The sequence below is a fragment of the Oncorhynchus tshawytscha genome, linkage group LG11 (genome assembly GCF_018296145.1).
Source record: "Oncorhynchus tshawytscha isolate Ot180627B linkage group LG11, Otsh_v2.0, whole genome shotgun sequence".
Taxonomy (NCBI): Eukaryota; Metazoa; Chordata; class Actinopteri; order Salmoniformes; family Salmonidae; genus Oncorhynchus; species Oncorhynchus tshawytscha.
This window is the reverse complement of record NC_056439.1, coordinates 6,807,333-6,833,198: the sequence shown is the minus strand read 5'-3', so window position 1 is coordinate 6,833,198 and position 25,866 is coordinate 6,807,333. Positions and strand designations below refer to the sequence as shown.

Sequence of the window (25,866 nt, the reverse complement as noted above, 5' to 3'; positions counted from 1 at the left end):
TTATATTAGGTAGCATTGTTTAAAGTGGCTAGTGATATATTTTACATAATTTCCCATCAATTCCCATTATTAAAGTGGCTGGAGTTGAGTCAGTGTGTTGGCAGCAGCCACTCAATGTTAGTGGTGGCTGTTTAACAGTCTGATGGCCTTGAGATAGAAGCTGTTTTTCAGTCTCTCGGTCCCAGCTTTGATGCACCTGTACTGACTTCGCCTTCTGGATGATAGCGGGGTGAACAGGCAGTGGCTCGGGTGGTTGATGTCCTTGATGATCTTTATGGCCTTCCTGTGACATCGGGTGGTGTAGTTGTCCTGGAGGGCAGGTAGTTTGCCCCCGGTGATGCGTTGTGCAGACCTCACTACCCTCTGGAGAGCCTTACGGTTGTGGGCGGAGCAGTTGCCGTACAGGATGCTCTCGATTGTGCATCTGTAGAAGTTTGAGAGCTTTTGGTGACAAGCCGAATTTCTTCAGCCTCCTGAGGTTGAAGAGGCGCTGTTGCGCCTTCTTCACGATGCTGTCTGTGTGGGTGGACCAATTCAGTTTGTCTGTGATGTGTACGCCGAGGAACTTAAAACTTACTACCCTCTCCACTACTGTTCCATCAATGTAGTGGAGAGGGTAGTAAGTTAAGTTCCTCGGCGTACAGAGACAAACTGAATTGGTCCACCCACACAGACAGCATCGTGAACTGTTTGTGGTTCTAAATCAAGTTGTTTAGTGGTCTGAAAATGTCGGAAACATTTACTGGCTTGATCACGCTGTAGGTCCTGTAACGGTCTGTTACTGTACATGCAATATGCTTTGTGGATTGCACTGGACAGAGGTTGCTATCATTTTTTTTTATAAAACAAAAAAAGGTATGGTTGAATTTATTCTGCCACTGTTTTCTTATCGTCTCTGCCTTATATATATCACTTTTGCGAGGCGCCTTATATCACTTTTGCGAGGCATATGAATTAAACGGGTTACAGAGCAAACACAATTACCACAACACAGGTTGTAATTTGGCTTCCGAGATTTTACCCAAGCACTGCTACTGCTCTATAACCGGGTTTCCCAACCGTGCACGTTTTGGGTTTTTGCCCTTGCGCTACAAAGCGGATTCAAATAACCAACTCATCATCAAGCTTTGATTATTTGAATCAGCTGTGATGTTCTATAGCAAAAAAAACTACGTGCACCCAGGGGGGACCCCAAGAGGTTTAGAAAACCCTGCTCTATGGGGAGGCCTCACACTCCAGTACAGTAGGTGGCGGTGTGTATACCTTTCAGAAGAAGTAGTAGACGACGGAAGTGAACAGTGACCAATAATCATTTCCAAGTTAGCGTTTTTATTGTTGTTTTTCAGAGATTTATTAATACCATGTGCTCATTTAATTGCACAGCATCACATACTTGTCCTAGGTAGTCTTTAATTCGCGTTGGTGACCGGACTTGGTTGACAGACGTTATCTAGGTAAAGCTAGCTAGCTGCTAATAATGGCTAACTGTATGGTTCTTCACACGCAAATAGCCTCCATCATGGAGGTGCTAGCGAATGCAGCAGTGACAGAGGTCTGTAAACTCGTAGACGATGACTATGCAGTGTTTCGTTTGGAAATAACTCAAAGCCAGAAAGAAAACAGGACATTGCGGAGGAAACTACAACTACTGGAACTGAAGGTGGCACGGGAGCGCGCAGAGACAACGCAAGATCGCGTCCTCGCCAGTCGTCCCAGTAGTGTCAAGATCCTCGACAGATACAGAGAAATGACAAGAGGTACATTTGCAGGAGGCCTGTCGCCCGGTTCCTCTCGTTGCTTGTGCCTTTAGATGTATTACATTCTTATGGTTAAAAGGGAAAGATTCACCACTATACATTATTTGGGGTGTTTAACCACTTCACCTACATAATTCTGAGTTATGAGGTGTTAAAGCAATAATGATGCACTATAGCGGTATTTTAAAATGTTCGTGCCAGATAGTTACACTGATGACGCTATCAGTTGATTGAGCGTGCTGTCTGATCTAAAAATGAATGGAGTCATGTTTTGTAGCAATTATTGTGGCACAATTTGTGTTTCGCTAATTGCACGATCACGAATAGATATGGTTGTCCCTGTTCAATAGAGCCATTGCAGGGCTTGAAATTCAGGGACATTGTCTAGTACCATGTGAAAACTACTGGCCCAAATGAAAAAATTACTGTTCCGAGCCAAGATTATAGAAAGGCAAGTTGAACATGCAGAATTTCAATCATGGGTCGCTTCATTTGCAGCCTGCGCAAGTACCTTGTAGCCAACCATACCATCTGATATTTACACCGATTGTTTGGAAAAAGCTTCATGCTGTTACTTTGTATATTGTCATGGCAGACCCTCGTTGTAAAAATGAAATAAATCAAACAGCACTGGATACCTAGGATCCCGCTCTTTTCAATAATTGTTTTTACCGGCGATTACAATCGGCTGAATGAGGAGTTGTGGCTTTGCCACTCACCAGTTGATATTCCGATGATACATTTGTATTTTTTTATTTCACCAGGTAGGCCAGTTGAGAACAAATTCTCATTTACAACTGCGACCTGGCCAAGATAAAGCAAAGCAGTGCGACAAGAACAACAAATAAACGACATAGCTCATTAACAGCTTCTGGGATTAAGCTGGTTTTAAACAATTAGACTACAGAATAGCATTATTATAATATTCATATTTACCAACAAGTAAGTGATGTGTACATTTTTCTTGACAAGCAAGGAGGTACATAGTGTAGGCATACGTAAACCTTTATTTGCTAATAATGGCATCTGTGTAGTATGTCTGGCAGAGGACTTTTATTCTGTGTTGGTAAAATACGCCTGCCGATGTGAGGGGTCTAGCGTGAGTATCAGGCCATACTCAGGCGGGGCTCTCTAGTCTAGACCGAGAGGGAAAGTCTTGACATTCTTGCCTCAGTTTGGAAACCAAATGCTGCTTGATAACTGTGAAGCGTCAGATGTCGGCAAGATTGTAAAAGATTAAATACAAATATACTTTTTCTGTTTTGGAGTTTGAAAATGTACTGGCCCAAGCAGGACATATGGAAAGCATGATTAACTTTGGTGAGCTCAGCAGATGTTGCCGGGCCAACGGGCAGCCCTTTAATATTCATATGTGTAAACATACTGAATTGTAATTGGATGCATTTTACCGCCATATACTGTGCTATGACTACCCAAATAGTTAGGTCATGGGCAGTTTGATCCTGGTTGGCTATACTTGAACATGCCAGTTATAGCTAGCTAATAAAGAGCTACGTTAAGAAATATCCTGTAGTACTGGATTTTATTATTTTGTACAAAGTGTGCAAAACAAGACATGGTGTCAGAGTAAAGGGTCTTACAAGATGGATTTTTCTGGAGTTCTTTCACCTTGAATGGACTGGGAGTCCACAAACTTACCCGATGCATGGCGTAAGTACAAACAGCATGTGGAGCTAATGTTCACAGGTCCTCTGAATGAAAGAGGAAACGTGCAGCTACCTGCTCCTCTGGAAAAAGGGAGAGATATTTACAGGTACTGAACACATACTACGATCGTTTTGAAGCATATGTTGTGCCGAGGACCAATACGATTTTCAATTTTCGTATATACGGGCTCTCGGTCAAACCTCGCAGGGCAAACAGAGAACTGAGTTGTTCCTGACAAAGATATAAATATACTCTGACAGAGGTAGTTCCTTCTTCCGAGCCGGAGACTGGGCGTGGTTTAGACTCACCCAGCCTATCGTTGATTGTTGGCGCAGAGGCTGGTCCCAGCCCCTTAAGCGTTTCAGCGGTCAGTCGTTGTAGCTGTGTAGAATATACAGGCACCTGTTAACAAAATACTGTTTGTTCTCACAACACTACGTTCTGAATGTGCCCACCCCAACTCATTGCACAGTTCCTGTCTTCATGTTATTCTGTATTTTTCCATCATGAGAAAGGCCCATGGCCCTGAAACTGTTAAATGTTTCAAGTCAGCTATTTATTTATTTAACCAGGTAGACCAACCAAGTTGAGAACAAGTTCTCATTTACAATTGCGACCTGGCCAAGATAAAGCAAAGCAGTTTGACACATACAACGACAGATGTATGTTTTACATGGAGTAAAACAAACATACAGTCAATAATACAGTATAAACAAGTCTATATACGATGTGAGCAAATTTTTTTATTTTATTAAAATTTTTGCCTTTATTTAACCAGGCAAGTCAGTTAAGAACACATTCTTATTTTCAATGACGGCCTGGGAACAGTGGGTTAACTGCCTGTTCAGGGGCAGAACGACAGATTTGTACCTTGTCAGCTCGGGGGTTTGAACTCACAACCTTCCGGTTACTAGTCCAACGCTCTAACCACTAGGCTACCCTGCCGCCCCAATGAGGTGAGAGGGAGCTAAAGGCAAAAAGGCAAAAAAAGGCCATGGTGGCAAAGTAAATACAATATAGCAAGTAAAACACTGGAATGGTAGATTTGCAATGGAAGAAATGTGCAAAGTAGAAATAAAAATGGGGTGCAAAGGAGCAAAATTAATTAATTAAATACAGTAGGGAAAGAGGTAGTTGTTTGGGCTAAATTATAGGTGGGCTATGTACAGGTGCAGTAATGGAAAAGTGCAAACAGAGAGCACGGGACATTTTGTTTTGGTAAATGTGCCATGTCTTGAACGACGCCCCCTCAAACACCAAGGAGCCAATGTTACCTCACTGTATCCCAGACCGACCCTGGCAACCGATCTGTTTACCTGGAACAACGAGGACTACATCGTAACAGTGGACTACTACAGCAGATACTTCAAACTCGACAAGTTTCACAGCACCACATCTGCAGCTGTGATACACAAGCTGAAAGCAGTCTTTGCAAGGCATGGCATTGTAGAGACTTTAATATCTGACAATGGGCCCTGTTACAAATCAAATGAGTTTGAATCCTTCACAAAAGCATGGGAGTTTACACATGTCACCGCAAGCCCACATTACCCTCAAAGTAATGGCCTTGCTGAAAAATATGTGCAGATTGCTAAATCACTTATGGAGAAAGCAAAAGCAGACAAGAGAGACCCCTACCTCAGTCTCCTTGAATACCGCAACACTCCAGTTGACAACTTCCAATCACCAGCCCAGCTGTTGATGAGCCGCAGACTTTGCTCAATCCTTCCCAGCACCAACTAGCAGACAACAACAAAATGCGATACTACGACAGGTCAGCTTGACCACTGCCACCACTGATCGACGGAGAGTCAGTTAGAATCCAGGAGCATGGCCTCTGGAAGCCAGCAGTCGTCATCCAGCCAGCTGACACTGAACGTTCATATCACATCTGCACCGCAGAAGGAGCGGTATACCGCCGCAATCGTCGTCACCTACTGAACACAAAAGAACACACTGAGATGAACTGTTCCCCTGAAAGAGAACGTGATGGACTAAACACACACAGCACAACATGCATCATACTTACCCGAATACCTGCAACACCACAAGAACTGTTGACTGATACAGAATCATGCACAGCATCATATCGCACAAGGTCAGGAAGAGAGGTCAAGCCCAGAGCTGTCCTAGACCTGTGAAATGTCAAAGGGTGTAGGCGGATCGGTGCCCTAAAAGAGTTCGACTGTAAACTTCTTATTGAAAGTTCACTTAATGCTTTGGTATTGTATTTGTTTGAAATGTTAAGATGTTATTTCTACAGTGAAAGCTGAGTTTCTGAGAATCCCTTGTTTGAAAAGTAACAGTATGTTGGATTATTGTTTGAGTGTTGATTCATTTGGTGTAGTATGCAATATAAAATGGTTACTTACCTTGAGTTCAAACTACAGACCATATATTCAAAAGAAACCCTTAGAATATGTAAACATTTCTTGTTTTAAAAGGGGGGATGTAATATTCATATGTGTAAACATACTGAATTGTAATGAGAGGCATTTTACTGACATACTGTGCTATGATTGGTTTAGACCACCCAAATGGTTAGGTCATGGGCAGTTTGATCCTGGTTGGCGAGACGTGAACATGCCAGTTATAGCTAACTAATAAAGAGCAACGTTAAGAAATATCCTGTAGTACTGCATTTTATTATTTTGTACAAGGTGTGCAAAACAAGACACTTCCTTGTCCAATTGTGTTCCCACCCTGAAAGCAGGCTCATAGATCAGGCATGGGTGTAACAGTACTCTTCTTGCGTTGTGTACAATCAATCATCGACACGAACTCCAACTTGTAGCACCAGTCATGGAGCTTTATTCTGATAGAAACAGCACAAAATTGCACGTCATGCAATGTACACCTCATCATCCAACTCTGCACTCACGCACTGTACACAATATACGACCCCCCCCAGACACAATAAGTTGCTAGCTAGTATTATCTGTAATTCTTTACAACAAAATGCATAACAAATATGCACCAAAAAAAAAAAACGCTAAATCTTGTGTGGTGTTCTAATAACATTTGCAAACAAATTGATATCAATTGTACATTTAAATCATCACATGGGGGTATAAAAATCACTTTTGACGTACAGTGCTTTGCAACCAACAACTTACCACTGGTTTGGTGCTTGTTCACTGGGACGAGTCTAACTGAAACATCCTTGTAAGCAAGCTACGCAAACCAGCCAATAAGATGCCATGTTGAGTAGGTGAAGGCAAGACAAAAACTAAAACCCATTGGCAAGGGGAAAATCACCAATATAACCCTGTTACATGGGCAAATCCAGTCCTCGGAGCTGGAGTGGTCACTTTTTCCCCTAGCAAACACAGCTGATTAAACTAATTATATTCTAAACTGAAGATCATGATTAGTTGATTGGAGTCAGGTGTGTTAACTAGGGCTGGAGCAAAAATGTGACACCGATCAGGCCCCGAGGACTGGAGTTACCCATCCCTGTCTTAGATCAACTGACGGTGGCAGCCAAGACCAACTGGGATAATGAGTAAGTTGTTGGTAGCTAGTTAGCAATATAAGCTCTCTTTTTACACGAGGCAGTGTTATTCAGTACAATTGTGATCAGTTCGGTCATAATGGTGCTAGCTAGTACCACTACAAGTCAAGATATCCAAGTTTAGCTAGCTAGCTTTGTTCACTATACCTAAAATGTACTGTAGTCTAGTGTTATAATTAACTAGCCTCAGTGCAGGTCATTAGGAGCAAAACTGAAGAAATATTTTGCGAAGCGTAAATGTGTGACTTTGGCTTTATGACTCATGAGTAACTATACCCATGTTGGAGCTAGCTAGCTAACATTTTGTATTTGGTTAGGATCCCCATTAGCTGTTGCAAAAGCAGCAGATACTCTCCCTGGGGTCCAAAACATGTCAGATGTCTCATTCCACATCTTGCTACTACACAATGATTGCCCATTAATTTCTAAGTGTTTTTGTCTTTCTCGCACAGACAATACCACTTAGATACAAAGAAGTTGATGACTCAAGAAACATGTGAAAGGTCCCATAACAATCTCCCCTTGTATCAAAGTGACTCTGAACACCTCACTGCACCACACAAATACATCATATGCAAGTATTCCCTTTGTAGAACTGTAGTATTTATATATATGCCCTACATTGTCACAACTGTTCCTGCATACTACTGTGTAAAGTCACCTCGTCTCCAGAGCAAGTACTGTCTGGAATACAAGCCATGTCTACTATCTTTAAATCTATTTGCAATATAAAATCAACTGTTTTATTGAAACATGTTTACTTGCCAACAAATGATACACCAACTCCCTGCATCATTTGTTTTAGCAGTACGATTGTAGGTAGTTTAGACAAATGTATTTCATGAATATCAATGAATTGATCAAAGTTGAAGTCAACACTATTGGTTTCTGATGCAAATGGAATCATGTAGTCACTTGTCAGTACAATTGTGAAACAATTTTTAAAATATAAAACATTTGATCAAACTCCATTACAGTACCAGTCAACTGTTTGGACGCACCTACTCATTGCAGGGGTTTTATTTATTTTGTACTATTTTCTACATTGTAGAATAATAGTGAAGACAATGAAACAACACATATGGAATCAATCACCCAACCTCAACCCAATTGAGATGGTTTGGGATGAATTGGACCGCAGAGTGAAGGAAAAGCAGCCAACAAGTGCTCAGCATGTGGGAACTCCTTCAAGACTGTTGGAAAAGCATTCCTCATGAAGCTGGTTGAGAGAATGCCAAGAGTGTGCAAAGCTGTCAAAGGCAAAGGGTGTCTACTTTGAATAATCTAAAATATTTAGATTTATTTTACACTTTTGCTTTCTACTAGATTCCATATGTGCTATTTCATAGTTTTGATATCTACTATTATTCGACAATGGAGAAAATAGTCTAATTTTAAAAAGCCATTGAATGAGTAGGTGGGTCCAAACTTGACTGGTACTGTATACATACGTAAAAGGAGTGGCTCCGTAAGAAGCATCTCAAGGTCCTGGAGTGGCCTAGCCAGTCTCCAGACCTGAACCCAATAGAACATCTTTGGAGGGAGCTGAAAGTCCGTATTGCCCAGCGACAGACCCGAAACCTGAAGGATCTGGAGAAGGTCTGTATGGAGGAGTGAGCCAAAATCCCTGCTGTAGTGTGTGCAAACCTGGTCAATAACTACAGGAAACGAATGATCTGTAATTGCAAACAAAGGTTTCTGTACCAAATATTAAGTTATGATTTTCTGATGTATCAAATACTTATGTCATGCAATACAATTCTGGATTTTTGTTTTGGAGTCAATCTCTCACAGTTGAAGTGTACCTATGATAAAAAGTACAGACCTCTACATGCTTTGTAAGTAGGAAAACCTGCAAAATCAGCAGTGTATCAAATACTTGTTCTCCCCACTGTATGTGTTACACTAAGTGTCAATGGAGGGACTGATTTAGACCTGGGTTTCACAAACGAATCGTAGCACTAAGAATCTTTCGTCTCAATGGAATTAAGATCGCGGTGTTAATGGTTTTGGGAAACTTAGCCCAAGTGGGTGTGATTTAATGATCAGGTAGAACATAAAACTAGCAGGCCCCAGAATTCGTAGGGTAAGAGTTGATTCCCAAAAGCTTCTTAAGGTTATGTTCATTATTTGAACCTTCATGTAGGAGCATCGTTTAATCTGATTTCCCCCCCCCAAAACCATCGTTAGTAGACCACTCCTAGAACAGCTAAGTACATCGTTAATGGACCCCTCCTTGGAATGTTTAGGTATTATGAAAGCGAGCTAGATTTTGGTTTAGATAAACACGTGTAGTTCGCTTGCTAGTTAGCTAAACCAAATAGCATTTTATTTGTCACATGCGGCTGAATACAACAGGTGTAGACTTTACCGTGAAAGATAATTAAAATTAATGTTTTATTGGTCACACACATATTTAGCAGATGTTATTGCAGTTGGAGCGAAACGTTTGTGTTCCTATCTCCAAGAGTGCATTAGTATCTAACAATTAACAATACACACATGTAAAAGAATGGAATTAACAAATATTAGGATGAGCAATGCCGGAGTGGTATAGACTAAAATACAGTATATACATATGAAATGAGTAAGGCAGTATGTAACGTGTTAAGGTAATTGAGGTGATATGTACATGAATGTAGGGTTAACGTCGAGCTGAGGTAACTTAGCTAACATCTTCTTTGCTGCACTGATCGGATGCCTTACTCTTTTGAAGTGGAAAAATCAATGGAATAGCATCACTGTTCGACGATCTGGTGTAAGGTATGCGCTTGGAGTCAGGAAGCAGGTGCAGAAGGGGAGTTTAATAAACACGAACAAGGCAGATAAACAAAACAGGAGATGCGTACTGAACGTGAACACAACCACTAGGCCACAGAGGGCTAAATAAAGGGAGCGTAATCAAGGTGATGAAGAAGTCCAGGGGTGCGTAATGATGGGGAGCAGGTGCATGTGATAATAGGGGTGACACCTGGCAACCTCATTAGTTGAGACTTCAGGTCTGTTTCGAAATCCCCTGGCTGAAAGTGCTGCCTACAAATACTGGCATTTTGATATTTCTCAAGGAGAGTATTCACATCAATTGGATCCACCTCTACCGGGATGGTACTACGTCTTGAAATCGCTATGAATTCTGGATGTTGTGGTTCACTTACAACCAAGAAATGTGGATGGCCCGTTTCTACCGGGGAAATGCAGAAACGCTCATATTTGCGTGTAGTGAGGAAATTCTCGATTCTTTATGAAAAATGCTATGTTAATAACATATTCATGGACATATACAGTGAAATAGAGCAGCGGTGAAATTTCCCTTTAGCCAGAATTCGGTCTTGGTCAATTTTTGGGAAGTATGCAATAAATTCCCCTGATTACTTATCTTGCACAAAGACACTATCATATTCTAAACAGATTCTTGATTTACTGCATTTCCTATTATTTACTAATTTGAAACAATATAATACATGGAACATAATATCGATCTATAAATAGTACTCTATATCAAGAAGTAATCCGAAGTGTTACCTTACATCCTTGCCAATTTTACACCGTGTCAATAGGGTAAAATATACCATTCAGCATTGAAGGTGGCTAACCTAACCACCTCATTTCCCCCAATCACTCTCTCAGGTGAAGAACATCTCACTGGAGACTATAGGAGCTTTGTGAAGCCAGCGGAACACAATACATGGAGAGATGACCAACCAATCACTGTTGATGAGGGGAGTGGAACCTCAACCCAGCACGTTATTGTGATAGAGGTCAGTGTAACAGTACATCAAATGTGGCCAGTTTATTTCAGAAAGGCTCCCCTCAGCTAGTCACTTGCCTACATGTACATCCTCATTTGAGCTTGTGAGACATTTATCTAATTTAACTAACATTGTACCTGTAATAACCTCCTCTCTTCTTGTGTCAGTCTGCAGATGCAGAGGCTGTAGGTCTTAGGGCCAAGCAGGAGAGGTCTGAAGGAGAGGAGGACCCATGGCACATAAGAGACATCCAGACTGGAGTGCCCCCTGTAGCCACGGAGGACACCACAACTGCCCCAGCGCTGCCAAGGACCCGACGCAGCATCACGGAGGTCAGTGGAACGCAGAACGCCATCAAGTCAGAGACAGACACCAAGACTTTAACTGTAACACAAAGGCTTTTACACACAGGATCTGACCACAGGTCACACCCAGAGAGACTGGGGAGACTGGGCTGTCTTCCTGCTCCCGGCTCAGAGTATTTACTTTACGGTAACCTGAGCCCGAGGACATTTCATTCCCATCGGGATGCGTTAGAGACTGGCAATGATCCATCTTGTTCTTCTACTCCAGAGATGGACCCTGACAACATGCCTTTGGGTTTAGAGACACAGACTGATCTGTCTAGAGAGGTCTGGAACCAGTACAGTAGTAGTGTATACCCGGAAAGGTGCTTAGATAAGAAAGGGGAGGGTTTGGTTGAAGATGAAGTGACTGTGAAAGTGGAGGGCGACATTTCTCCCACATGGAATGCAGATAGTCACCTAGGATACAGACTCTCACAGGGCAGCGATTTCTTAGATTACAGGGAAAGCTTAGAGACTAATCCAAATAACACGACCCACTCCCCTTTACACACACTCAAGGATTACAACCCAGTGTCCACTTCAATGGGGCCTTCCGATTCACACGAACGCAGCCTTTTCGATCAGGTATTGAACTCAAACGACAGGGCTAGAGCCCAGGCTCAGGGAAGGGGAGCAACATCAGGCAATAGTAAAGAGAAACGGTTCCTCTGCATGTTCTGTAACAAAGGCTTCAGCTGCCCCCAGAAGGTGGAGATCCACCAGAGGGTACACACAGGGGAGAAACCCTTCAGCTGTACCCAGTGTCACATGCGCTTTGCCCAGGCTGGTGACCTGAAGCGGCACCATAGAATCCACACAGGGGAGAAACCCTACAACTGCCCCCAGTGTGAGAAGAGGTTTTCCCGCCAGCACCATCTGAAGATGCACCTGAAGGTCCACACGGGAGAAAGGCCGTTCGCATGTGCGCACTGTGGGAAGAGGTTCTCAGAGAAGAGCTACCTCAGAATACACCAGAAGAAAAAACATTCCACTCTATAACAAAGTAACCATTCCACTCGATGGCATCTGACATTTAGGTCAAACCCTACAATAACCCCTTAAACTTGTGGGAATTGGCCTATATGGATGGAGCTAAATTGAAATGTTTCTTACAGAAGAAATAGGGAAAGCATATGCATAACCATGGTAGCAATCAAAGGGGAACTGTTTGGAGATTGTGAAAGTTATTAGACTAAAAGTGAGGACACAACAGTTCAACTGACAAGACTGAATCCAAACATTACATTGTTGATTTTATGCACATTTTACATTTACTCTACATGTTTTAATCTACTTATGTGTTTATGTTTAAAACAAAATCAGAAAATACTCTGGATACTTTCAGTAATATAATAAGAATATTCCTGGATGTAGGATAGGTGCAACATAAGACAACAAAAATTATAAGGGTTTGAGTGAGGTGTAATTGGTGTTTCCAAGTGGCAACACACCTCTCCAAATCGTGCACAGTTCCTAAGTAATGTCAATGCACTTTTATATCTTAAAGAAGAGTCTTCAACTTTAAGGTGATATTTTTAGCACCTCCTAGCTGTGCCGTTGAGGAACTGGAGCAAGCACACTTGTGGCGCTTTCGTTTGGAACACAACCCTGCATCCCAGCCTTTACACAAGGACTGTTGTTTAAGCAACCTTTTACAAAGCACAATCTGGGTCAGGTGTTCATCATTTGAAACCTTGTTCTAATGCCAACATGAATTATAAATGCTAAATTATAAAATATGTCTAACACAGTGTTATGCTTTCACAAGGCAATTCAGAGAAGCAGATCTTAAGTTTCCATGCGCATGGAATAGAGTCATAAGTAAATTCAAATGTGTGGTCTGCGGCAAATCTTCACAATACAACAAACAGGCTCATTCTGTTCAGGACAACCCAGGGTATAACGCCATGTCATCTTGTAACTAGGGCTGTTGAAGTGACCATATTACTGCCACACCAGCAGTCATGACTAAGGTAAAATTCCACTTGTCATGGTGATCTCACTTTATGCACTCTGGACATGCTTTGTTAGTACCCAACTTGCAAACAACCATCATGCCCTAATGGCTCTATTGTCCCTCTAACCACTCTTGACATCACATCAAACACATATCATCAAAACAGAACGCCTATAGTACTTTTAAACTCACATCACTGTGATAATCAAATTTGAAGAAAGAAGTTCAACAGCAGGTTGAAAGAGTGTGAAACATGGTCGTTCTGGATGTTGTTTCAAATCCTAACAACGAAATGGACAGCACTTTCAAAGGTGATGATTCATTCAAAACACCCATACACACAGTGTTTATGAGAATTGCAGAATGATGAACTTACTAAATGAGAGTTTGACTGTGTGATATTAGATTGCTTCTTGTGTAAATATTTTCAGTCTGGATTTTAATGATTTGTATGAGCCTAAACCCGAAAAAAAACGGAATTATGATTGTACCTTTTATACAGTACATAGCCTACCGCATATTACGAATGGCAGAAAAACATAAAACAAAACTGATTTAAGATGTCTTTGGTCCATAATTGGTCTAGCCTATACTCAAAGTAAACAAATTTGAGTAATCGCCTCGGAGTGTGGCCTGTATTATACTGGATAGATTTGTAACTTTCTGCTACGCTCCATGAGTCGGGGAGAGAATGTATAGCTCTAGGCGATGCTGTTGGTTCATTGATTGATTGTGCAGTGCGGCTTACAAGTTTGCCTACAATTAGTGAATTTGTATTTGATTTTGAATAGCCTAGTTAAAGGGCATTTAAAAAAAAAAAGTAATTGATTGGGTCAGACATTACCTTTATACATATCTCACCGCCAGGAGTTCCCATCTCCTCCTCGCTCCCCTTTATTCCTGTCTCGAGCACGCAGACGGCCTGTCAACAGTTTAGTGAAATATGTTTCACTATCGATGTTCCCGAACAGATTTCAATTGGTTTCCCAAATTATGCATGGGGTAGCTGCAGGAACAAGGTTGGTGGCCTCCATTCGCTATTCGAGTGCCAACAGATGAAATTAATATTTTTCCTCGGCCACTGTTGATAATGGGCCATTCTAAATCGACATTTTACATATTAGTAAAGACTAGATTAATTTGAGAATAGTCTGATGGGTGAAAATATGATCAATTGATGAGAGAACAGCTGTGCAGCCTGAGGCAAGGAACAGAGATCGAGCTTGTTTTTCTTTCTACTTTCTCAAATCATCAATATCCTGTAGTCACACCATGCAGCCCATATATGTTTTGCTTTCTAAGGCATTCTAAGGTTTGTATCATTCAAAACTAAAGTTGCCAAATAACTAAAAAAACTAGCAAAAATGACCTGTTTCAATTGATAACTTTTTGTACGCTCAACATAGCTACTTCATATGCACAGTAATTGGAAAAATATGACTTAGCTAAGTTCAATTATATTCTTCTTACTGTAAAATAAAATAAATGGCATAGGACTTAAGCATATATTGTCAGCTAGACTTAACAAGCCTACAGCCTATGGCATGGAGCATAGCCAGATAACATAGGTCTACAGTAGGCCAACTCATACTCTGTTCTTCTGAAATACATTTTCTTCATAACATAATGTTTATTTAGACCTGACTAAAATAAATAATGGATTTATTGTGATGGTATATATTAAATTGATTTATTATACTTTTTTTAATGTAGATGTTCCAAAGGCCCGCATCGGCAGCTTGTATGGGCGGAGGCCTGGAGATGCTTAACGTGTTTATGTTAATTAACGGTCAATTACGTGAGACCTGCAGTCTCTTGCATGACAATAACCGTTTGACAAAATTTAATGACCACAGCCCTCTTAATTTACATTCCCCTCACTCAGACAATAAAAACATTTGCAAAAGTTGCCCAATTAGCTGGATGGAGGGATGCATCTTCTTGTAGTGTGGTGCTCAAGTTCAGAATGTCTGTCAGTCAAAACCCATTCAGCGCTGAGACCCTGAGCTCCAACGTCATGCATGGCATGTTACTGTACAGCCACTTCCTTCCAATTTATGTGCATTTTCATTGTCAACAGAAAAGCTCCACAGATGCATTTGGAATAAGGAGAGTAACATATTTCATTATTAAATATTCCTGAGTATAATATTGCATCCAGACATACACTGAGTATACCAAAACATTACCAACACATTCCTAATACTGAGTTGCCCCCCTCCCTCCCTTTTGCACTCAGAACAGCCTCAATTCATCGAGGCTGGCCCATGTTGACTCCAATGCTTCCCACAGTTGTGTCAAGTTGGCTGGATGTCCTTTGGGTGGTAGACCATTCTTGATACACACAGGAAACTGTTGTGCATGAAAAACCCAGCAACGTTGCAGTTCTTGACATAAACCATTGTGTCAAATCTTTTGTTTTGCCCATTCACCCTCTGAATGATACACACACACACACATCTCAATTGTCTCAAGAGTCCTTTAACCAGTCTCCTCCCCTTCATCTACACTGACTGAAATGGATTTATCAAGTGATTTCAATAAGGGATCCTAGCCTTATCTGGTCAGTCTATGTTATGGTAAGAGTTCTTAATGTTTTGTACACTCAGTTTGTAAGGCATACATTAGCCTAAAAAGTATGTTACATATTGTATGTAGGCTATAATGATGTTCACAAATGCCTATTTCATTACTTCCATTCAACTACTTATTTTTTTCCCCCCCAAGACACTTTTTTAATGAGAAAATGAATGTAGTTTATGCAGAATTATGTATATGTGTGGTTTTCATATGGTGTATTTAAAACTTGTTTATGTTTAATAAACACAGAAATGGGACTTTTCTAAGACTTTCATTGAGACTCTCTTTAGTATACAGTTGTGGCCAAAAGTTGAGAATGACACAAATATAAATTTTCAAAGTCTGCTGCCTCAGTTTATATGATGGCAATTTGCATATACTCCAGAATGTTATGAAGAGTGATCAGCTGAATTGCAATTAATTGCAACGTCCCTCTTTGCCATGCAAATGAACTGAATCCCCCAAAAACATTTCCACTGCATTTCAGCCCTGCCACAAAATGACCACCTGACGACATGTCAGTGATTCTCTCGTTAACACAGGTGTGAGTGTTGACGAGGACAAGGCTGGAGATCACTCTGTCATGCTGATTGAGTTTGAATAACAGACTAGAAGCTTCAAAAGGAGGGTGGTGCTTGGAATCATTGTTCTTCCTCTGTCAATCATGGTTACCTGCAAGGAAGCACGTGTCGTCATTGTTGCTTTGCACAAAAATGGCTTCGAAGGGGAAAGGATATTGTTGCCAGTGAGATTGCACCAGAATCAACCATTTATAGGATCATCAAGGAGAGCGGTTCAAATGTTGTGAAGAAGGCTTCAGGGCACCCAAGAAAGTCCAGCAAGAGCCAGAACCGTCTCCTAAAATTGATTCAGCTGCGGGATCGGGGCACCACCAGTACATAGCTTGCTCAGGAATGGCAGCAGGCAGGTGTGAGTGCATCTGCACGCACAGTGAGGACTTTTGGAGGATGGCCTAGTGTCAAGAAGGGCAGCAATGAAGCCAATTCTCTCCAGGAAAAACATCAAGGACAGACTGATATTCTGCTAAATGTACAGGGATGAGGACTGGGGTAAAGTCATTTTCTCTGATGAATCCCCTTTCTGATTGTTTGGGGCATCCGGAAAAAGGTGAGCGCTACCATCAGTCCTGTGTCATGCCAACAGTAAAGCATCCTGAGACCATTCATGTGTGGGGTTACTTCTCAGCCAAGGGAGTGGGCTCACTCACAATTCTGCCAAAGAACACAGTATTTTGGGTCCATGGCCAGGAAACACCCCAGATCTTAATCCCATTGAGAACTTGTGGTCAATCCTCAAGAAGCGGGTGGTAAAACAAAAACCCACAAATTCAAAGCATTGATTATGCAAGAATGGGCTGCCATCAGTCAGGATGTGGCCCAGAAATTAATTGACAGCATGCCAGGGTGGATTGCAGAGGTCTTGAAAAAGAAGGGTCAACACTACAAATATTGATTCTTTGCATCAACTCCATGTAATTGTCAATAAAAGCCTTTGACATTTATGAAATGCTTGTAATTATATTTCAGTATTCCATAGTAACATCTGACAAAAATATCTAAAGACACTGAAGCAGCAAACTTTGTGGAAATTAATATTTGTGTCATTCTCAAAACTTTTGGCCACGACTGTACATCACATCTGATCTCACCCTATTCTGCATACATTTGACTACGCTTTATACCCAATATACACTTACTAAATATACCTACACTAACATACCTATTGTACACCTCAAAATAGTTTAGCCAGATTTCTCTAATGACGACTTATCATTGCCAACTTATTCTTTACCAACAACATAGGTATACCATGATAATAATGCAATTTAAAATCAAAAGGACCAGACAAAACAGGACAGATAAAAATAGTTTAGGTTGGGCGAACACAGGGGAACTAGGAATGCACAAAAGGGGATGGGGTGACAGAGTCAATCATAGACGCTTGGCTATATGATAGGTTTAACAACAGTGAAGCTATTCTGCAACTACAGTATAGGACTCGAACGTAGTGGGGATGGGTAAACACTCCATATTGAAAGTGTGTTTATTATCTGTGTGTACATACCTGAGGGAGTGTATGTCTGTGTAATCTGTATCACCTGTCTCTTCCAGGAGGAGGAGGGTCCAGAGGTGCTGCTGGTGAAGGAGGAAGGGTGTGAGGAGGATCTGGGGAACCCTGAGGGGACCATGGTCATGGAGGACAACCAGACTACACCTCCTCCTGAACCCACAGAGGAACCAGCTGAGCAGCACAGGACCACACACAGTCTTACTGAGGTGAGACTTTCAATTATCAAACCATTAGAGTGTCAAGCAATCAAATCAACTAACATGTTTGCATAGTACTCATAGCAATCCCTCATTGCCCAATCAGAAGCTGCTCCATTGCAGGGTGCTCATATCAGATTTCTTGATCCAACATCCTCTCACTCTGTATCTCTTACAGTCAGTAGACATGGAGGATGGGAAGCCTGATCTGCTGCTGGTCAAAGAGGAGACAATAGAAGATGAACCAGAGAGCATTGATCTGCTGAGTGGACTAAAGATGGGGGAGCAAGGTAAGGGAGAAATACATATAGCTAATATAGTAATAGATCTTCAATGGGAATACTGATACGCCTGGCTATTTATTTTCATTCATAAAATTAAATCAATACAACTTCTTTAAATACAAAAAAACATTAAATATTTACTTCACCAGGTAATTGACTCAACTAAATGTGTAGAGTTTCCTCTGACATGTTTGTAAAGTCTATTTTGTAACCCCTTCCTGCAGGTGGTTGGCTGGAGGCTAACAGAGGAGACTGGACAGCCATCTTGGATTCCCAGACAGGTGCATCCAAGGGCTCAGGGGATGACATCACTGTACAGTCCAGGACCAGAGGCGACATAGTGGAGGTCAGTGGATGGAACAGCATCCTCAACTCTGGGCTGGGGTACAACACTGTTAACCACAGACAGAAACAGACATCTGAACTTAGTCTCCATGACAACAGACTGGCTGAGACCTGGGCGAGGCGTAGACTTGGTCTCCGGGGACGGGGAGGTGTCAGTTTGTGGCGGAAGAGAATAGAAACGGACTCGGCTAGCGATGCTCTGTCCTGCTCCTATAGTTGTGATTCAGAGAGACTGATGGGGCCTCAGGTTAACCCCCTAGCAGGTGCTGCCTTCAGCCTGCCTTCTATAGGATCTATCAACTGGGACATGGACCCTGCGACAACACAGACTCTCCCTGGCCTTCATCCTCCTCACAATCTCCTAATGTTAAACCAGACCTCAGACAATGCCAGTGCCTCAACACTAAATGGCTACACAAGCCCATTGACAAATGACAGTAGTGGAGATGGAATCTGTAAAGGTGGCTGCGCAAAAGAGAAGAGCTTCCCGTGTTCATTCTGTGAGAAAGCCTTCAGTTTCCCCAAACAGGTGGAGATTCACCAAAGGGTGCACACGGGGGAGAAACCGTTCCTCTGCCACCTATGCCGGGTCAGTTTCTCCCACTCGTCCAGCCTGAAGAGGCACCAGAGGGTCCACACTGGGGTGAAACCCTTCAGCTGTACCCAGTGTCACATGCGTTTCGCCCAGGCTGGTGACCTGAAAAGGCACCAGAGGGTCCACACAGGGGAGAAACCATACGGCTGTACTCAGTGTGAGAAGAGGTTCTCACACCAGCACAAGCTGAAGATGCACATGAAGATCCACACGGGAGAGAGGCCATTCACCTGTACGCACTGCGGGAAGAGGTTCTCAGAGAAGAGCTACCTCAGGATACACCAGCAGAAAAACCATTCCACTCTATAACATTGAAAGTAACCATTCCACTCGTTAGACGTTTAGATCAAACCCTGCATTTAACACAGATTCATTTTCATTGTCAACAGAAAATAGCCACAGATGCATTTGGAATAACAAGATTAACAGATTTCAGTGTTAAATATTCCATGGTAGAATATTGTATCCAGACATTGTGTGCTATATAATCCTACAAAGTCTGCTACATATTGTTTGTACTGTGTAGGATATATGATGTTCACAAATGCCTATTTCATTACTTCCATTCAACTATTAAATGTTTTTCCCAAGACACTTTTTGATGAGAAAATGAATCAAGTATATCAAGCACATGCCGATTTAATTGAGACATGTATGTGTGGTTTTCAAATGGTGAATTTAAAACTTGTTTGTTTAATAAAGACAAAATGGGACTTTTCATTCTAAGACTTTCATTGAGACTCTTTAGTATACATCACATCTGATCTCACCCTGTTCTGCATAAACCCAACAGTGCTTTATAACCAATATATACTTACTAAATATACCTACACACTAACAAACACCTACTGTACACGTCAAAATAGGTTTGTCTGGTGGTGACTTCACTGATCATAGCTGACTTATTTTTACCCACAACATATTTATGTCGTGGGAATGGGTAAACACTCCATGTCACTCCGTGTCTGTGTGTACACACCCAAGGGAGTGTACAATGAGAATACCAAACATTAGGAACACCTTCCTAATATTGAGTTGCACCCCCTTTTGCCCTCAGAACTGCCTCAATTTGTCGGGTCATGGACTCGAAACGGTGTTGAAAGCGTTCCACAAGGATGTTGACTCCAATGCTTCCCACAGTTGTGTCAAGTTGGCTGGATGCCCTTTGGGTGGTGGACCATTCTTGATACACACAGGAAACTGTTGCGCATGAAAAACCCAGAAGCGTTGCAATTCTTGAGATAAACCGGTGTGCCTGGCACATTACTACCATACCCCGCTCATCGGCACATTCACCTTCTGAATGGCACACATGCGCAATCCAAAATCATTTTTTTAGCTGTCTCCTCCCCTTCATCTACACTGATTGAAGTGGATTTAACAAGTGGCATTAATAAGAGATCGTAGTTTTCACCTGGATTCACCTAGTCCGTCTGCCATGGAAAGAGCATGGATTCTTAATATTTTGTAAACTCAGTTGATGTCTGTATCATCTGTCTCTTCCAGGAAGAGGAGGGTCCAGAGGTGCTTCTGGTGAAGGAGGAGGGGTGTGAGGAGGTTCTGGAGAACCATGAGGGGAGAACCAGACTACACCTCCTCCTGAAGCCACAGAGGAACCAGCTGAGCAGCACAGGACCACACACAGTCTCCCTGAGGTGAGCCCACTGTGAACTACTGTCTGTATGGTATTAGGTCAGGGCCTGTATCCACAAACACTCTCAGAGGAGGAGTGCTGATCTAGGATCAGTTTAGCCTTTTAGATCATAATGAATACGGTTATTTGTAAATATCTTAGATCAACACTCCTGGTCTTAGATGCTTTGTGGATACGGGCCCTGGTCTTGACAAATTTTGTGTTAAGTGTAGAACCATGCCTTAGAATTACCAAACCATCAAAGGCATAGTTCGGCATTCTGGCAATGGATCCCTTTATCCACTTCCCCAGAGTCAGGTGGATACCATTTTTACGTCTCTACATCCAGTATGCAGGAAGTTAGAGGTAATTTCATGAGTCAATGATAACTACACCATATTATGTTACATTACAGCCTTATTCTAAAATGGATATACATTGGATACACATTCAATAAAAAAAATTCTCATCAATCTACAATCAATACTCCATAATGACAAAGCAAAAACTGTTTTTTAGAATTTTTTGCAAATGTATACCTAAGTATTTAGACCTTTGCTAGGAGACTCGAAATTGATCTCAGGCGCATCCTGTTTCCATTGATCATCCTTGGGATGTTTCTACAACTTGATTGGCATCTACCTGTGGTAAACTCATTGATTGGACATGATTTAGAAAGGCACACAACTGTCTATATAAGGTCCCACAGTTGACAGTGCATGTCGGAGCAAAAACCAAGCAATGAGGTTGAAGGAATTGTCCGTAGAGCTCCGAGACAGGATTTTGTCGAGGCACAGATCTGGGAAAGGGTACCAAAACATTTCTGCAGCATTGAAGATCCTCAAGAACACAGTGGCCTCCATCATTTTTAAATGGAATACGTTTGGAACCACCAAGACTCTTCCTAGAGCTGGCCACCCCGCCAAACTGAACAATTGGGCCTTGGTCAGGGAGGTGACGAAGAACCCGATGGTCACTCTTACAGAGCTCCAGAGTTCCTCTGTTTAGAAGGGAGAACCTTCCATAAGGACAACCATCTCTGCAGCACTCCACCAAACAGGTCTTTATGGTAGAGTGACCAGATGGATGCTTACTCCTCAGTAAAAGGCAGGACAGCATGCTTAGAGTTTGCCAAAAGGCCCCTAAAGGACTCTCTGACCATGAGAAACAAGATTCTCTGGTCTGATGAAACCAAGATTGAACTCTTTGGCCTGAACTTACAGCCTTATTCTAAAATAACCGCCATAAAATAAGTCATTTTCTGGGGTGTGGAACGAACAGCTGACTTTAGACGGAATTAGGAATTTTCTAATCTGACTTCTCTGTGGCCGTGTATGGAAATTTTCTTTCTGGGCCGGGTGTCAGTTAAACTACAATACCAAAGAAATTCATATCTTGCAATAAGCTACTTTAACCTCAAGAGAAGACAGTTTAAATGTAAAAAATAAAAAGCGTAATGTTCTCGTACTTAAACAGTCCTGATCAGATAGGTCTAGACAATATCCAAAACAACTAACAATACACTGAATTCATATATTTTCAATAATTTACAACACAATACCACAACAATGTTTTTCAATCTGGGAGGTCAAGTCAATAAAGTATTCAATAATTTGTGTATTTTGGATGCCATTAAAATGTACCAGAAGCCGCCAGAAGAGGGCTAGTTTTCCAAAAAGTTCTTAACCCGGGGGATCCTGGCTGGCTACTCCATGTGCTTGTGGAAAACACTAAGCCCTACCATGGACGTCCGGTGTCGGTCGGTGCTCAGTGAGTGAGGATACTTGTTACAGTAAATGGAACGAGGGTAAGTGGTCCATGTCATGGGAGGTGTCGGGAGAGGTGACTTTCACCGGAGACAGAGAGAGAGGCAGTGTGAGGGATTGTCCAGATTGTTTTTGCAGTCTTGCTTTAACCACCAGACAACAGAAAGATGAGCAGAACATGACAATATGCAAGTGAAAGGGAGGACAGTAGCAGGTGACCCAACTGTGGTTTGTGACTACTACGATTTCCCATTGTAGCCAATTCAATGGCAGTAATTCCGTTACCAATTTGGTAACAGAATTGCGAGTTTCAATCCCTTGATATCAGAAAAAAATAATAACTAATTGGTATAGTAAGTCTACTTTTACATGTTACTTATGACCTGTTATTATGCTTCCTCCTCATGAGTGGAAACTGTGTAACAAGAGTTTCTAAGTAACCTTATCAGACATAGGAGTGTTCACAACGGGGAGAAATAGTATCAGTGTGGTACACAGGGGATATCTGGGAACTATTCTTTAGCTGACATATTATAACTATCATGTGAAATGTCTTGGGGTAAGAAGGTAATTCATCCCCCTTGGCGTTTTTCCTATTTTGTTGCATTACAACCTATAATTTAAATATATTTTTATTTGGATTTCATGTAATGTACATACACAAAATAGTCCAAATTGATGAAGTGAAAAAAATAACTTGTTCAAAAAAAAACATTATAACGGAAAAGTGGTGCGTGCATATGTATTCAACCCCTTTGCTATAAAGCCCCTAAATAAGACCTGGTGCAACCAATTACCTTCAGAAGTAACATAACTAGTTAAATAAAGTCCACCTGTGCGCAATCTAAGTGTCACATGATCTGAGTATATATACGCCCCAGAGTCTGCAACGCCACTAAGCAAGCGGCACCATGAAGACCAAGGAGCTCTCCAAACAGGTCAGGGACAAAATTGTGCAGAAGTACAGATAAGGGATGGTTTTAAAAAAAATATCCGTAACTTTGAACATCCCACGAAGCACCGTTAAATCCATTATTAAAAAATGGAAAGAATATGGCACCACAACAAACCAAGAGAGGGCCACCCACCAAAACTCACAGACCAGGCAAGGAAGGCTTTAATCAGAGAGGCAACAAAGAGACCAAAGATAACCCTGAAGGAGCTGCAAAGCTCCACAGTGGAGATTGGAGTATCTGTCCATAGGACCACTTTAAGCTGTATACTCCACAGAGCTGGGCTTTACGGAAGTGTGTCCAGAAAAAAATCCCTTGCTTAAAGAAAAAAATAAGCAAACATGTTTGGTGTTCGCCAAAAGGCATGTGGGAGACTCCCCAAACATATGGAAGAAGGTACTCTGGTCAGATGAGACTAAAATTTTGCTTTTTGGCAATCAAGGAAAATGTTTTTCTTGCAAATAGTTATGCACGCTCAAGTTCTGTTTTATTTCTTGTTTGTTTCACGATAAAAAATATTTTGTATCTTCAAAGTGGTAGGCATGTTGTGTCAATCAAATGATACAAACCCCCCAAAAATCTATTTTAATTCCAGGTTGTAAGGCAACAAAATAGGAACAATGCCAAGGGGGGTGAATACTGTCGCAATCCACTGTGTCACTCAACAACCCCTTCGTTAACTTTTAATTTGAAACGGGCTTATGTAAATATGTTTTTAGAGAAACTAAACCTAGGCTAGAACAAGGTCAGTTGAATATTTAACATACTGAGGTAATGTACACTGGAAAAAAATATAAACGCTATATACACTGCTCAAACAAATAAAGGGAACACTAAAATAACACATCCTAGATCTGAATTAATGAAATATTCTTATTAAATACTTTTTTCTTTACATAGTTGAATGTGCTGACAACAAAAACACACAAAGTATCAATGGAAATCAAATTTATCAACCCATGGAGGTCTGGATTTGGAGTCACACTCAAAATTAAAGTGGAAAACCACACGACAGGCTGATCCAACTTTGATGTAATGTCCTTAAAACAAGTCCAAATTAGGCTCAGTAGTGTGAGTGGCCTCCACGTGCCTGTATGACCTCCCTACAACGCCTGGGCATGCTCCTGATGAGGTGGCGGATGGTCTCCTGAGGGATCTCCTCCCAGACCTGGACTAAAGCATCCGCCAACTCCTGGACAGTCTGTTGCAACGTGGCGTTGGTGGATGGAGCGAGATGTCCCAGATGTGCTCAATTGGATTCAGGTCTGGGGAACGGGCGGGCCAGTCTATAGCATCAATGCTTTCCTCTTGCAGGAACAGCTGACACACTGCAGCCACATGAGGTCTAGCATTGTCTTGCATTAGGAGGAACCCAGGGCCAACCGCACCAGCATATGGTCTCACAAGGGGTCTGAGGATCTCATCTCGGTACCTAATGGCAGTCAGGCTACCTCTGGCGAGCGAGCACATGGAGGGCTGTGCGGCCCCCCAAAGAAATACCACCCCACACCATGACTGACCCACCGCCAAACCGGTCATGCTGGAGGATGTTGCAGGCAGTAGAACGTTCTCCACGGCGTCTCCAGACTCTGTCACGTCTGTCACATGTGCTCAGTGTGAACCTGCTTTCATCTGTGAAGAGCACAGGGCACCAGTGGCGAATTTGCCAATCTTGGTGTTCTCTGGCAAATGCCAAACGTCCTGCAGGGTGTTGGGCTGTAAGCACAACCCCCACCTGTGGATGTCGGGCCCTCATACCACCCTCATGGAGTCTGTTTCTGACCGTTTGAGCAGACACATGCACATTTGTGGCCTGCTGGAGGTCATTTTGCAGGGCTCTGGCAGTGCTCCTCCTGTTCCTCCTTGCACAAAGGTGGAGGTAGCGGTCCTGCTGCTGGGTTGTTGCCCTCCTACGGCCTCCTCCACGTCTCCTGATGTACTGGCCTGTCTCCTGGTAGCGCCTCCATGCTCTGGACACTACGCTGACAGACACAGCAAACCTTCTTGCCACAGCTCGCATTGATGTGACATCCTGGATGAGCAGCACTACCTGAGCCACTTGTGTGGGTTGTAGACTCCGTCTCATGCTACCACTAGAGTGAAAGCACCGCCAGCATTCAAAAGTGACCAAAACATCAGCCAGGAAGAATAGGAACTGAGAAGTGGTCTGTGGTCACCACCTGCAGAACCACTCCTTTATTGGGGGTGTCTTGCTAATTGCCTATAATTTCCACCTGTTGTCTATTCCATTTGCACAACAGCATGTGACATTTATTGTCAATCAGTGTTGCTTCCTAAGTGGACAGTTTAATTTCACAGAAGTGTGATTGACTTGGAGTTACATTGTGTTGTTTAAGTGTTCCCTTAATTTTTTTGAGCAGTGTATATTTTTTAACCCTTATTTAACTAGGCAAGTCAGTTTAAGAACAA

General features: G+C 42.1%; 1 protein-coding gene across 1 annotated transcript; it reads left to right on the top strand.

The window, feature by feature from the left end:
- Positions 1-972: 972 nt before the first annotated feature.
- Positions 973-19,804, top strand: LOC121838768 (neurotrophin receptor-interacting factor homolog). The gene is made up of 6 exons (XM_024436613.2): positions 973-1,757; positions 10,567-10,697; positions 10,856-11,020; positions 17,705-17,869; positions 18,039-18,150; positions 18,369-19,804. Exons 1-6 carry the CDS (start codon positions 1,478-1,480, stop codon positions 19,391-19,393), a joined length of 1,878 nt encoding a protein of 625 aa, XP_024292381.2. The 5' UTR covers positions 973-1,477; the 3' UTR covers positions 19,394-19,804.
- The last annotated feature ends 6,062 nt before the right edge of the window (positions 19,805-25,866 follow it).